This window comes from Vicugna pacos, chromosome 8, assembly GCF_048564905.1.
Source record: "Vicugna pacos chromosome 8, VicPac4, whole genome shotgun sequence".
NCBI lineage: Eukaryota > Metazoa > Chordata > Mammalia > Artiodactyla > Camelidae > Vicugna > Vicugna pacos.
The window spans coordinates 68,513,125-68,527,872 of record NC_132994.1 but is presented as its reverse complement, the minus strand read 5'-3'; the positions used below and the strand labels follow the sequence as shown (position 1 = coordinate 68,527,872).

Below are 14,748 nucleotides of genomic sequence, written 5' to 3'. Positions count from 1 at the left end.
CTTGCGAAACCTTTGAAGAAAGGACTCATTAGACAGAGACTTGCCTTGTTTTCACCCAGGTTATGAGGCATGTCAACTTGCTGATTTGCCTTTGGCAAGAAGTCCTTAATTAGAAATTCCTCGAGAGCTGTTCCCAGTAGGTGCTTCCTAAGACAAAAAGACAAAATAACTTAGCAGGGGAGCCCTTACTAAATACAACATCCAGGCTCAGGTGAATGAAAGAAATAATTTGCCAACAGCAAACGAGCAAAGCGGTCGTGATGGGGTGCTGGATTTTGAATGAGAATCTCTCCATCATATTAGCGGTAAGTATCACTTTTGTTATTCAACTTTAAATATAGACATTGAATATCCTGATTCTTGGGATAACTTGTATAAAAATGCTAAATAGCTTGAAGTATTACTCTGGTTAAAAGACTAAAACTTGTTTAAAAAAAAATTCAGTAGATATATTTAATGTACCTTTACAGAACCATGTAAAGTTCTTTTCCAATTGAGTTCATTTGAATTATTTTTAAAGTCAAGTAGTTTGTTTTTGCATCATGTATGAACGTTTCTCTAAATCAAATGAAGTCTTTGAATTAGACTATGAAATTGGAATTTTTCTAAAGTACTTTCTGAGTTATTTTTAAAGATTTCCTCCTTGTTGACATCATTGACTTAAAACATTATAGCAATGTTGATTAAGATGGTTTTGTACATTTCATTAAATTCCTTAAAGTATACCCGTGTGTGTTTAAAATCGTTTTTAATAAGGTTAACAGCTTTTTTACCATTATGATCACTGTTAAAAACTAATCTATGAGAAATAAGTATAAGGAATAATTCTGATCAATTTTGAGAAGCTCATTATTTCACTTTAAAAGCAGAACCGCAAGTGATTCTGAATAGGAGAAAAAGTTGAAGACAGTATTGATTGGTCCTCTTTTCGTTCTACTCTAGCTCTCATGGCTGGGAGTGAATTTTTATCTGTTTATTGACACCTTTTATTGGTATGAAGAGGACGAGTCTTTCCTTTATACACGAGTTATTCTGGGTGTAAGTAGAGTTGGGGACTACGCAATATCATTTCAGAAAACAAAATGCATTCTCCTTGCTTCCTCATTTTCACTGTGTCTTTTTCTTGTGTCTTTATATACGGACAGTCAACACTGGCTTGGGCTCGAGCATCTGCCGTGTGCCTGAATTTTAACTGCATGCTAATTCTATTACCAATCAGTCGAAACCTTATTTCATTCATGAGAGGGGCAAGTATAGTAAGTACTAAATTATTTGGAACAATTTCAGTCGTCATGATCCACTAATATAAGTGCCATTGAAAACAAAGATGTACTTTACTATGAAGTTCCCAGTAATCCGATTTAGACTGAGGTTTGTTTCTTGGTCAGGGAACACAATGCCTAAAACTGAAAATCAGTAGGTATTCCCTGAGATTTGTTCCATATGGGTATGTAGTTTTTGCTGTGTTCTTGGGCCAGGGTGAGCACCACGTCCTTCTATTCCGCCATCTTGGCAATCTCCCAAAAATGAAAATCAGAAATTAGTACGTCTGATTTGTCTTTTGTTTTTGCCGTTGACACCCCACATGACATTGGACTCATTGTTCAACCTTTCCCTAATGTATTTGCTTCATCTGAAAAGAAGGGCTAATAAAATTGACCTGACTCATGAAGATGGAAGTATTATAACGGCTTGAGCTATTACCATTTCTGATCAAAAGGAGAGAAATAAGCAGATGAGTCAAACACCACTAAAGGAACATCTCTCTGAGCTTTCAGCCCAGGAAAGCACAATCACTGTATATAGATTTTAGGATGCAGATTTTAACACCTACAAATTATAATAGGGCACTTCCTAATTATACAGATTTCACTGTGTTGGGTACCTACTGGTGTATCCTACCAAACAGAGTAATGCACTACACAGAAAAATGAGACCTTCAATGGCCCTTACAGACTAAATAATTTACTATATATAATCACCATCATAACTTTATGAATATTTAGATGTAGATGAATATGGTGCCTTTCTGTCTGTAATAAGGAAAAATTTATAGACTACTTAAACCACATCACTAAGGATGATGGGTATCTTCTTCATTTTCTAAATTAGCTGAAGTATGGTTATTAGCAGGTTTATTCTAGAGTTTTGACTTACAGCCAGGGAACTACTAACTCAATCACTTTTATTGAGTTGAAATTTCAGCAAAGTCAGTAATAGCCATTTGATTTTGCCTGTTTGACTAATTAATGGCCATTCATTTTTGCGTCCTGTGGCCCCCCCCTTCAGTAATTCAGAGGCAGAGCCTAAGTTCTGCTCTCTTAACCCTCATGAGTTGTTTTTGCTATGATCTTCCCCAAACCAGACTTTGTATTGTTGTTACTCTAGTGCTTCCGAGGACCATGGAGGAGGCAATTAGACAAAAACCTCAAATTCCACAAACTGGTCGCCTATGGGATAGCCATTAATGCAAGTAAGTGCTGATTATTAATTGCCTGATGAATTTTATAATGCCTCATGTTCACTTTATAGTTTTGTTTATTTCCTCCCTGCCAAAGACTCGCCCTTAGGTGAAAGAAATCTAGGCTTCCATCTGACCATATAAACCTGATATAAATGGAGTTTTTAATTTCTAATTTATACTCAGGCAGTCTTCCCTACTAAGCCTTCAATTTGTCAAGGAAAAGTTTATGAAACTTCATTTTCATTTGTAAATAATTAAGCTTGTTGATCATACAATAGTAAAGACCCACTTGAAAAACGAATGCTCTGTAATGCAATATAATTCACATCAGAAATAAAATTGACCTATACTCAAAATATGATTCGGTCGTAGGAAAACAACGATCAAATGGTACCATGGGCAGTAAAAAGAAAAAAGAAAAGCAAGATCATGTGAACAAGGTTCTGAATAGCATTGAGCTAGTGGATGTAAAAGGATCTTGAAAAGACAGGAAGTTTTATAGGCATATAAAGTGTTACCGTTATTTCTTGAATTAGAAAACAAGAGAATTCAAGGTAAAGGCACTAGAAAGCAGCATTCAAGATCAAGGTTAAACTCTGGTGAGGAAGAAAAGAAGAGGGGCAGTAACTAACTGGCTTGTGGTTTTGTTGGACCACAAAGACATTGCAATAAAAGGCTATCGGAACAATAAAGAGTTATGATTCAGGACTGTTTCCGTCCAACTAATTTAACTATAAACTGTTTTTCTCGTTTGTTTTTATCCTCTCATGCATAAAAAAATAGCAGAGTAAAAAGAACACTCAAAACAAATGTGGATTTAATTAAGCAACAAGACATGACAGACGGTGCCCCAGTGCCAATTAACACAACTTTGGGTGTGCGGTGAGACGTGTGGGGAGAGATCCCCACCGACTGTCTTCAACGCCAGATTAAACCAACCCGGGAAACATTTGCAAAAGGTCTTTGGAGTTTGTTAAGAATTAAAGGTAAAAATACATCATGTCCTAGAGAAAACCAGCAAAGGGATAGAGGACAAAAAACAGAGCTAATCCATCTTTGTGCTTCAAAGCCTACAGTAACGCTGAGTATATGTAGGTGCCAATAATCTTTGATGAATGAGCGAATGCAGGAAGGAATGAAGACTCAGGGAAGCAGATTTCAGCTCAGAAATGGAATTCTTTGCCAGACCTTGAAAATTATCTAAACTTAGAGTGAGGGTCCCCTGAGAGTTCTGGGTTTCCTGTTGAGGGAGGTGTCCAAGTGGAGTCCAGATTGCTTCTTGGAAAGCTCTTCAGGGAAGGAATTCAAGGAATCTTTAGGCTTCCTTTAAAATCTTAAGAGTCTTTAATTCCTGTATTAAAAGAGGAGCTAAAACACAGTAAAATGGTAGGAAGAATATGATCACTATGCAATGGCTTTAAGGCAGAATTGAACTCAAAGAGAACATTATAAAGATGTTATCGAGAGAAGGAACAAAAAACCCCCACAGCATCAAAAAAAATCAGAAAAGGAATCAAGGAATAAAGGAAAACATGTGTAATGCAATAGTTTTTGCCTTAAACCTTTGGGTATGTATATTTCTTTAAATGTAATCTTATATCAATAGTATCCATGCATCAGTAATGTGTATTGAATGTCTCCCTCCCATGTGCAAGATACCCTGACAGGAGCTATAACCTCCTGAATCTGGTGTGGTCAGTAACATTTTCAGGATGGAGTGTAATTCACAGAGGCAGCAGTTGACGAGAATCAGATGGCTGAGTTATTTTATACCCCTGCTACTGATGGGTTGGGTGATCTCAGATAAGTTCCTTATGTCCTCCTCCGTGGAATTCAAAGAACAGTAACACAATCTAGCCAGCCCCAGGAGATGTGCAGAGTAGTGGTCAGGAGTGGACCTCTTGGAAACCTACAGACTTCAAGGTCATTTACTTGCTGCTCTTGCAAAGCACATCAAATCCAAGTTCAGCAATGGCTGGTAGGCTCTGCTATCCAGCCCAGCCCAGCAGCACTCCAGCCTCACCTCTCCGCACACCCCCTTGATGTTTCCCCTGGGCAGGACCCAGCTATTGGCGCCCCCTGAGCAGTCTGTGCCTTTGCTCTTGCTGTTCCCCTTTGAAACACGTGTCCTCTCCTTCCTCGTGGGGTAAGTTGTCACCATATCCAGGACCCCTTGCCTGGCCCTCCCTCCCCTGATCCTCCAGGCCCGGGCTGTTGGCCCACCCCACCTGTAGGCCCCAGTCACACCTCCTACACATAGTACAATTTCTCAGACTGTGATCACCTTAGGGATGGAGACTGTCCCTTATGCCTCTCGGCTTTCCTGGCCCCGGCACATAAAAGATTCTTAACAAATTCAGTCAAACCTGAGGAAGAGGAGAAGTCGGCCAGCAGGCAAACGAGATGGAGGGAATTACTGGGGAAAGGTACAGGACAGTACAGGAGTTGCCAGGGAACCAGGAGCAGTTTGGGATGGAGGGAAGATAGAGTGTGGGCAGTGAAGAGATTCAAGATGATGCCAGTCATCTGCGACGATAAATTCACATTCTGCTGCAACAGAGGAAGCCGGATGCTCTTTCTCCCTCCTTCCGCTCACAGATCCCTGCAGAGAATCAGGTGTTCTCTCTGGCCCTCTTCTGCTTGAACCCCCACCGTTTGCCAGGCTCCCAAGCATCCCCCGGGGCTCTGCCAGCAGGGTCTGACTGCTTTTGAGAGCAGAGGGCTCCCCGCCTCCCTCCGCCATGGCAACCAGCAGCCTCTGCAGTTGTTTCCATTCTGGGCAAAGGCAGTGGGGTGGGGAGGAAGCTCTCTGCTTCTCCCAAACCCTGACAAAGCAATTATTACATTTCACGTTAACTAAGAAACGCGGCTGGCAACTGCATTTTTAGAAAAAAGAAAAAAAAAAAAAGCCAGGCCCTGGCTTCGTAGATACACCTTCGCTTTTCACATTTTTGTCCTTCTGGTGGATTCACTTGGAAGCAGCTGAAAATGTCCCCGTGCTCATTTTATTAGCATCACCCATTATGCTGCTTTTCAAAGAGGCGACTGGCTTAATAGAGGTGTGTAACCTTGGAAGAAGAGCGCCCACATCGGAGTTCACGTGCCAGCCTCTCATTTCTCATCCGCTCCCCTAGAAGTTGAACTTTCAGGCTTTAATTGGTCAAATCATTAAAGGATGTAATTAGAGCCTGGTGAAGCCAGGCTAGGGGGGAGGAGGGGAGAGGCAAACAATGGTATCTATAATCAAGGGCATCACTGAAAAGGCAGTGACAGGAACCCTTCTTCTTTTGGCTCCTGCCTTCCTGCTTGCCTGCCTGTGATAAGGGCTGCCGGAGCCTTCTTCAGCCACTCGTAAATCATTTTCAGGGCCCTATAACCCCACTGGTGTGAAAATCATAGTTCCGCAGCCTCTCCGTTCTTACTAATGTGAATCTTTCTGGACTTTCTGGTCTACAGTAGACCTTGAAGAAGACCCTTTCAATTGAATAGTAGTACTTTGAGCCTGAACTTCCTCCAAAAGGGCTGTAAGTAGGAACCCAGGCAACCGTCTCCGGCAAATTTCACAGCTTGCATCTGCTAGATTCCAGGGCTGGACAATGACCCATGTCCGGCTCCTGATGAGTCACTAAAACTCGTTTGTCAACCTCAGTAAACACAACAAGGACAGGTTGAGAGAAGCAAGCTCAGAATAAGGATGCTGAGAAAAAACGATCTGGAGGCCCCACCACGGAGAAAAGTCCCAGAGGCCCAAACTCTTCAGGACCTGATCCGAAAAGAATTGCTACCGATCTGGTTCTGCCTGAGGCGCGCAGTGATCCAAGGAGGCTCCTCCCTCGTCCTGCCTAATGTGATTTGATGTCATTTACAAACGAGTGGCATGCACAGGGTGCCAGAGAATATGTGTATTCTTGCAGAAATCAGACCACAAATTTGAAAGTTTGGGGCCAGATGCTGGCTGCAAGAAACACAGCCAAGATTTATCCCAGGGTCCTGGTTTCTAAAGGCTGCTTAATTAGGAGGTGACTAACTCCAAAATGACTGTTATCGCTGACAGGCAGGCAGAAAGGTAGCAAGAACTGATCACACTTCCAAGATTCTCCCTCAGTTATACTTCCTTTGATCTCCTGAAAAAGAAAAAGAAGGAAAGAAAGAAGGAAAAGGAAGTTTCTCAGGGCAACTGGCTCTAATTGTAGCCTTTATGGGATTTTATTTTTTTGTTCACTCTTCAATAAAACTCTTTATTTGAACTCAGAAGTTCACACATCAATTAAATGTGCATTTGTAGTGTGTCCAAGGTTGTGGCTTGCTTTTAACTGTAATAGTACTTTGGTAAGAAAATAAAATTGTAGAAAGACCCAGCTATAGCATCTTTATCCTGGCATTTGGGTGGGTTCTGGAAACGTGGATCTTGGGCTCTTCCCAGTGCTTGCCAGAGAGTCCCCAGAGGAACTGAGGACCCAGGGAGAGAGCCCCTGTGTGGTTAGCGGCATTGGATTTACCACTAGACTTAAAATGCCCCTTTGAGAAAGCGTTGATTTTGAAAACATATTAAAACATGAACTTCATGCTTGCCTGGCCTTCATATTGAACTACAGCTCCGTTTCAGATGACAGGCGATCCCCGACAACTTCAGAGGGAGACACAGGAGCCAGGCAGCTGGAAGGGAGCCTAGATATCACCGTTTAGCCCCATCCACCCAATTTACAGATGATGAAACAGAGACTGAAAGAAGTTACGTGGCTGAGAGGCATCCTCATCAGTGTCCTTTCTCCTACGTACTCATTTCAAATCTAATAACATGATATGGTTTTGATGACTAAGAAAGAGAAAAATAAAATCATGTCACCATTTTATCACATACTCGAAGCAACTGCCATTGTAAATATAGATAGCATGGCTATTCCTATTAAAATAACTAAAATTAATATAAAGGGGAGAATAGAAAATATAATGTCTGAAAAAGAACAAAAATAAGTACCTCCCCCAGTAAGTACTGAGTCCCAACAGCCCTGGGTTTGGTAGCTGGGATACTTTTAGTCCCAAGCCAAGATCACAATAAAATTAAGGTCCAGTCTAAGAGGAAATAAAACACTTAGACAAACAAAATGGGCACGAGAAATGTTCTTTCTAAGAATTCCTGAGATAAGTAAAGAGATAGGAGATTCTGCTTTTTTATTTTCTACGTGTGAAAAGAAAAGAAAATGGAGGCAGTTGGAGCAAAGGAACATTTTAGACATGAATTTTAAAGTACATGGAAAAAAAGACTGGAAAGAACAGTTTGCAATATACTCCCTCAGGAGCTACCTCTTGAAAAGTGTCTCGGGTTTTCTTATTCTACTTCATTAGTTTCTTCAGCTCTGTTATAGGAGATCTGGCAATAGGAATAAATAAATAGTTCAATATCTGTGCTCATTCAATAAATGTACTTAAATTTAGTTTAACAGTGTCCAGTTCTCAGGTGGAAATCAACCTAACAGAAAATAGATAGTGATTAACAGCTCATTACACAGGAGAAAACAGTTGTAGAATGTAGAATACAAAAGACAGAGAATGTATCCCTTTCTGATGGTCACATGTGGATTGTGTAAGGGTAAATTTTGCTTGAAGCTCAGTCTCCATTTCTGTAAAATGGGAAGAGCTCCTTTCTGTCTGGTGTGCTTTAGTCCATGGAAGGAGAACTGGGGAAAGCTAGGAGCAGGGGAGTGAGGATAAAGGGATAAAATGTAAAGGGAATATTTACACCCACCTACAATGAGAAACTATTTGACTCCAGATTAAAGACACCAAGCGAACCATTCAAAGAGTTCTAACCAAGCCCTTAGGAGAAATTCATTTTCAGTAAACAGTAAGGTATAATAATCATTGATTAGGGAAAAGGAAGCAATATAACTTAAAGATCAAGAGAAGAGGCCCTGGAATCAGGCAAACAGGGTTTTAACCCACCTTGGTTATTAATGGACCACAGGTTCCTTAACTTTTTATACACTGGTCTGTAAAATGGGAATAAGACTCATACCTGAGGAGTACATGAGATAATACACCTAAAGAATTTTTAACAGTGTTCAGAGTAGAGCAAGTATTCAATGTATGTTAGCTGTGGAAATATTGCCTGTTTTTTCAAAACTTTAAGGTAATTATCAGAAAATAGCCATCAAAAACACTGGACAACGTGCAGTTTAGCAGACGGCTCCCATTTTATACATAGCACATTGCAAGAGACTGCGAACAGCTGAGCTTTTCTAGCTTTGTGGATGTTGAAACTGAACAAGGCAGCCCATTCATAGACGTGGCCGCATGGGATGATAAATGAAAGATAAGAGGAAAGACACTGCCCTTTGGGTAGTAATCTCACCAAACCCCTAAGGTGATGGTCAACATCACAGACTCCAAAACACTATCATGTGCTTTGCCTTCTTAAGTGAGCTTCAACCTAAAGTATATGTAAGTTGATTTCTAATGTAAAGGCTGTAAGAAAAACGTGCAAAACTACGTATTAGCAGGGAAAACACTACTCCCATGATATTGCACACAGATTGAGCTCCTGGCTGTGCCTCCCTCTCTGTAATTTCATGGTCACTCAGCAAATCATGACTAAGGTGCTAAGCAATGTGCCAGGTGTTGAGGTTTCAAGATGAACAAGTTTTGAGGAGTCAAAGTCTGTCGAGAAATGCAGGGATAAATAAATACTCAGAGCAATAATACCTGGGAAATGTCATCACTCATGCCTGTGGAATTGAAGAAGGCTTGAGAAAACAGCTGTTGAGTCGGGTCTTGAAGAAACATGAGTACTACTTTGCAGGGTAGAAAGGGAATGGCTCTGTTAAAAGGAACTCAGGTGACAGAGAGAAGAGACTAAATAGAAGCTGGCATTTCTAAATACATCTGCTACGAGGACCACGGGAACCAAAATGCCACCAATATTCACAGAAGTTTCTACTGTTCCTTTTTCCCTCACTCCCCACCCCTCAACCCACAACGTAAGCCCAGCTGTGGAGGACCCCAGAATTCACCCACAATCTGCAGAGACGGTATCATAGTAGTAGACTCTGCTACTTTTCAATGTGGGTGCAGGAAAAAAAAAAAAAAGAACCAGGGTATCAACTGGGAAATCATCTATACATTGGTAATGAATTCTTTTTTTCACACTTGAACCTGATCCCAATGGCGAGTATCAACTGGCCACCCAGCAGGGCTTCCAGTCACAGGAAAGGCTTCAGGACATCCCCGTCTGGACGTTGTGACTGCTGGCTTCCCTACAGATTTCACGAGACGGGAAAGAGTAGCATCAAGCACAGACAGTTAGACAACACTGTGCTCTTGAACTTGACCTCTTCATTTGGAATTCAGACACCACCAACTGCCGGAATTAGAAAGCTGGGTTTTCATCTTAAAAGTTATACAGAGATGGGGGGAGAGTAAGGCTCAGTGGTAGAGTGTGTGCTTAAGCATACTCAAGGCCCCAGGCTCAATCCCAGTATCTCCATTAAAAGAAATAAGCAATTAATTAAACCTAATCACCTCCCCTCCCCCCAAAAATGAAGAGCAGAGTCTAAACCGGAAGTTTAAAAAAAAAAAAGAATATACAGAGAGATTTAGTTCCATAAATACTGGCTTATTTCAGTCCACTAGTAATAACACATGGGTGGGCGTGTGTGTGTGTGTGTGTGTGTGTGTGTGTAGGTACACATATACATATACCCTAAAATGCATCGAATAAAAAAGAATAAAAAGAATAAAAAATATAATGTCTGAAAGAGAACAAAAACAAAAACACTATCCTGCCTGATATCTGTCACATGTGTCATGTGCATATATATCAGTGTGCATGATGTACAGTATTCTAGAAAAATGCTTTCTGATTTCTTGGGAAAGAAGATACATATGTGTGTGTATTTTCTTATACATATGTATATGATAGAATATCTATATATACAACTATATATATCATAATATCTATTCTACTTCCAGAATGATTATATGTTTATAATTAAATTATAGTGAATTGAAACTTACTGTATGTCTTAATATAACTTAAGTCAATGTGGTGAATCAGACAATATCTTTGGAAGTATTCCATTCACACTATTCAAGACACTGAGAACGATGTACAAATAAATCAGTCTTCCTTGGAGATTATAAAAACCACAACAGAGAAACGTGACCGTACAGTCATTGTGTTCAGAGTAACTACTAAGGAAGAATTCCACATGGCGCATGTCCCCTGTCATCTCTCCACCTGTAGCCATCCACGTCGTTGCGCATCTGTGTAACCTGGAGCGCTACCACTGGGCCCAGTCGGCGGAAGCAGAAGGACTTCTGGCTGCACTTTCCAAACTTGGCGACACCCCAAACGAGACCTACCTCAACCCCATTCGGACCTTCCACACGGTGAGTCCTCTTTGCATGCTACCTGGTTTTTCATCCCTCAAATTCTTCCTTTTCAGATCCTGTTATCAGAAATACTGTATTTATTTCTAAAGCTTTTAGTAGAAAAAAAAGAGCGAGCGAGAGAGAAGTTTCTGCCAAATGCTAACATCAATTTTGCCTTTTAAAAAAAAGTTATTTTTCCTGCCATCAGTGTTGCTAAGAGGTTGTGGGCAAGAAGAAAAAAAAAAAAAACTAAAGCCACTTAATTAGTTTATGGCAAAAAATAATAAATACACCTATATGAGAAGTGCAATAACCTGTTAAAATTCGAACTTTTACATTTTTTTAAGCAGCTGTGATGAGATATTTGGGGGCTGATGTTAGAATGATAAAGAATGTGAAATGCCAGCTAGTTCAAGGGATGCGCTTTCATTTTGCAAATTGTTTTCTGGATCCCTTCTCCTGGGTCCTGTTTTGGCACCCATGTGACCGGCTAGTTTGCCAGATCTGATCCTGGGCAGAGCAGCTAATTTCCTAATGAAACCTGCTTGGCTGGTGACATCATTAATGCTAATTAGCTGTGTGCACAGAGGCCAGCACATGTGGGAGACAAAAAGAAAACTCAAAATGTAACCAAAAAGAAACCCAAAGGCTCCACCTGGGGAGATGAAAACGTCTCCCGTTCAATCCACACTCTACCTCTTTCTTCCTGGTTGAGCTAAACTTCTGCCACGTCCTGCCATATTGGAACATGTATCCAGCATGTTGACCAAGCTCAAAAATCTGTATTGGCCAACAAGAGATGGAGATTTCTCCATTCCCACCCAGGCCATCTCTTTAAAATGACCATTTAGCCCACGCCACATTCAAAGTCTCTTTTGGGAAGAAATTCTCCCATCTCATGACCCCTAATTACCCTAAGATGACTTCGACTATCAGGCCACTGATCAAGCAGAGCTACTGTGCTCTTAGCCGACAACAACCAGAAGCATGGTTTCACACCCGTTAGTCAACACTGCAGACGCCATAAGCCTGTGGGGGTGGGCCGTCTGCCGTGCTCATTTGAGCCGCTGCATTTTATCTGGGCACCTACTCGGATTAACTCTTTCCCCAACCAAGGCTCTGGAAAGTTCATTGCTACACACGCCCAAGAATAAATCTCAACATTTTGAAGAGACTGTATAATAAGTCGTACTTATTACAAATACTTTGAAAGCAATTTAAGGAAATGGCTAAGCTATTCTCAATATAGTTATTGTGAATTTTAGAAGCAATATATTATGTAAGTACTAATTAAGTTCAGGAAGCCCTCTAATTTGGGGTATTTGGAGAAAGGTGGGTATCAGTAATAAAGTGTACCTCGTAGAGTGTTTCTAAAGAGACACAGTGGAATTGTTTTAGAGGATACATAGCAACTCAAGCCACTCTATAAACATGTCACAAGAAGAGGGAAGTGGGGATTTCCTTTAATAAGCAAAAGAAGAATGATTTGAAATTAGCACATCGTATGATGTAAATGGATTTTTAAAATGCCTGAGTACACTTGAAAACAAGTCTCTTAAATGGTTTAGACATACCCCTTTCAGTTTTATTTCCACTGTTTGCTCTACGAACTAAAGATAAACAACGGAGAAGTCCCTGTCCAAATTACCGGGCGATCTCAAAGCAGCCTAAATTAATGAGATTTCACTGACAAAAGATAGAGTGTGAGCTTACCGAGCCGATGGTTGTCTCGAGGACAGCACCACAAAGCGTGCATGCTAATGATATGGCCAGAATATGGGAAACTCACAATGAAAACAAAATGCTTTGTGATTCATACTCTACAAGGCTATGTAGCCATCTTCTGCACTCACAGGTCAGAATTCCGGCCTGTTGGCAGTGTCTGTCTGAGAAGAATAGCTGTATCTTTATTGATCGCCTGGGATTTACAAAGCCTTATTCCAAGCCTCCTGAGGTAGCAGGAAAGAATGCAAGTCATGGGCCTTCCAATTAAGAAGCAAGAACCAGGCCTACCTGCCCGGGGAGCAGAGTATGCATCTGCTTTGTGAGGAATGCCCCTGAGGGCCCGCTCCAGAAGACTTGTTTATTGATGTTAAGGTGCAATTAGCATCTTATGTTAGATGGTGATCCTCATTTTTATTTTGAAAATTAAAAACTTGAAACTCAACTTTATTTCGCAGTATTTCATCTTAAAATGCATTTTTATACATTGTCCTCATTTCAATTCAATGTAATAACCTCAACATGACAATTGATTTATACAGATGGGAAAAAAAAAACGGTTCATGAAATGGCACTGGACAAAATCTGAGCATAGTGAACGTGGAGCAGAGATGAGGACGAGAAGCTTGAGGTGTGAGGGGACTCTTTTGGAGGCTAATATGCTTCTGATTAGAGAATTTTGAATTGCTCCCTGTGTGGACTCTAAAATATTGATCCTAAAATGCGAACCTGGGACTGAGACATTAACATCATGGCGTTTGTTTCTTTTAGAGCACGATCACTGAGACTCTGACGACCATCTCAGGCATTTCGGGCCTGTTGATCTCTCTGGCTTTGACCTTGATCATGACCTCTTCCACCGAGTTCATCCGGCAGGCATCCTATGAGTTGTTCTGGTACACACACCATGTTTTCATCGTCTTATTTATCAGTCTGGCTGTCCACGGGGCAGGGTGAGTCCAGACAGTGCTCAGTGTGTAAGATTTTATCTCCATGAACCTCAAAATAGTCTTAGAATGCCTTTTGGATGGAGGAATGTAACGTGTGGGACTACTGGACACACAGAATATGTGAAAAAGCACATTCACTGTGGCAAACACCTTTTTAATAACAGATGATGCAGGACTATATTCTTCCTCTAACTCTAAATTTAACCCTGTTGGGGAGTCTTGACATGTGTATAAGATTCAGGAATTTTAATGAATGCTGGATAACAATAGATCTATGCTTCATTCAGAACCTATTTCCATAATCCAATTTATATGGGATTAGTCAGGAGATATATATATATTATATATATATTATATATATATTATATATAATATATATATAATACACACACACACACACACACTTTTTTTTTAATTCTTGAACATTTTATTAAAAAAAAAATCTCTGAAGCGTAAGAGCTGTCAAATGGTCAAATATGAAAGGAAAGGTGTCCGTCACCTTTTTAGGCAATCTTTTTTTGAGAAAAAAATATAGAAAGTAAAAGAAAAGCATCATTCTGTCTTTTGTCTGCTTTAAGAATTAGAGCAGAGTTACCACAATTTGGTAAATGAAAAGGAACTTACTTTATTTTTAATTTTTATGATTTTTGATTTATTTTTCAAGATGAAGTTCCAATCATCTTTTTCCCCCCTCTCATTATTTTATTTATTTATTTATTTATTTATTTATTTATTTATTTATTTATTTATTTTTCTTCCAGTTTTTTGTCTTGTTTTTAAAAATATGGAATTTCTGGCTTGACTTCAGGTGCCCCTGCTCTGGTACCTATTCCCAGTGGGTAGTGAAGCCCTTCTGTCCTTCCCTGGGCTTGTCCACCACACTGATGTCACAGGAAGAATTATTTCATGCCCCTGTGCTGTGTCCCTGCAGCTGGCATCTAGACACTGCTGAGTTGAGATCTCCCTCTGGATTCCTCTGTGTAAAAGAAGAGACCTACTTCTCACCTTCCCCATCTCTTCTGTATCAGTCAGGATAGGCAGCATTAGCTGCTGTAACAGACAACCCCCAAGTCTCAGTGGCTGCAGAGCCATCAGCCAGCAAGTTCTTCTTCACAGTCATTCAGGGACCCAGGCTCCCTCCACCCTATGGCTCCTCCCTCATTTAGTTTCTTGGAGTCTTCTCTACTCAGCCAGTGAATGGAGAAGGAATCCAAGAGAAGTTCTATGGGAGAGGCTTAGAAG

At 40.5% G+C, this 14,748-nt stretch overlaps 1 protein-coding gene across 1 annotated transcript in view; it reads left to right on the top strand.

The window, feature by feature from the left end:
• Positions 1-264: 264 nt before the first annotated feature.
• NOX3 (NADPH oxidase 3) overlaps positions 265-14,748 on the top strand; it is a 55,881-nt gene continuing 41,397 nt past the window's right edge. Inside the window, exons 1-6 of the mRNA XM_006197705.2 lie at positions 265-305; positions 943-1,038; positions 1,146-1,256; positions 2,389-2,473; positions 10,707-10,852; positions 13,328-13,509. Of these exons, the coding sequence (XP_006197767.2) occupies positions 1,197-1,256; positions 2,389-2,473; positions 10,707-10,852; positions 13,328-13,509 (473 nt within the window). The 5' untranslated portion in view covers positions 265-305; positions 943-1,038; positions 1,146-1,196. The remainder of the gene's footprint in view (positions 306-942; positions 1,039-1,145; positions 1,257-2,388; positions 2,474-10,706; positions 10,853-13,327; positions 13,510-14,748) is intronic.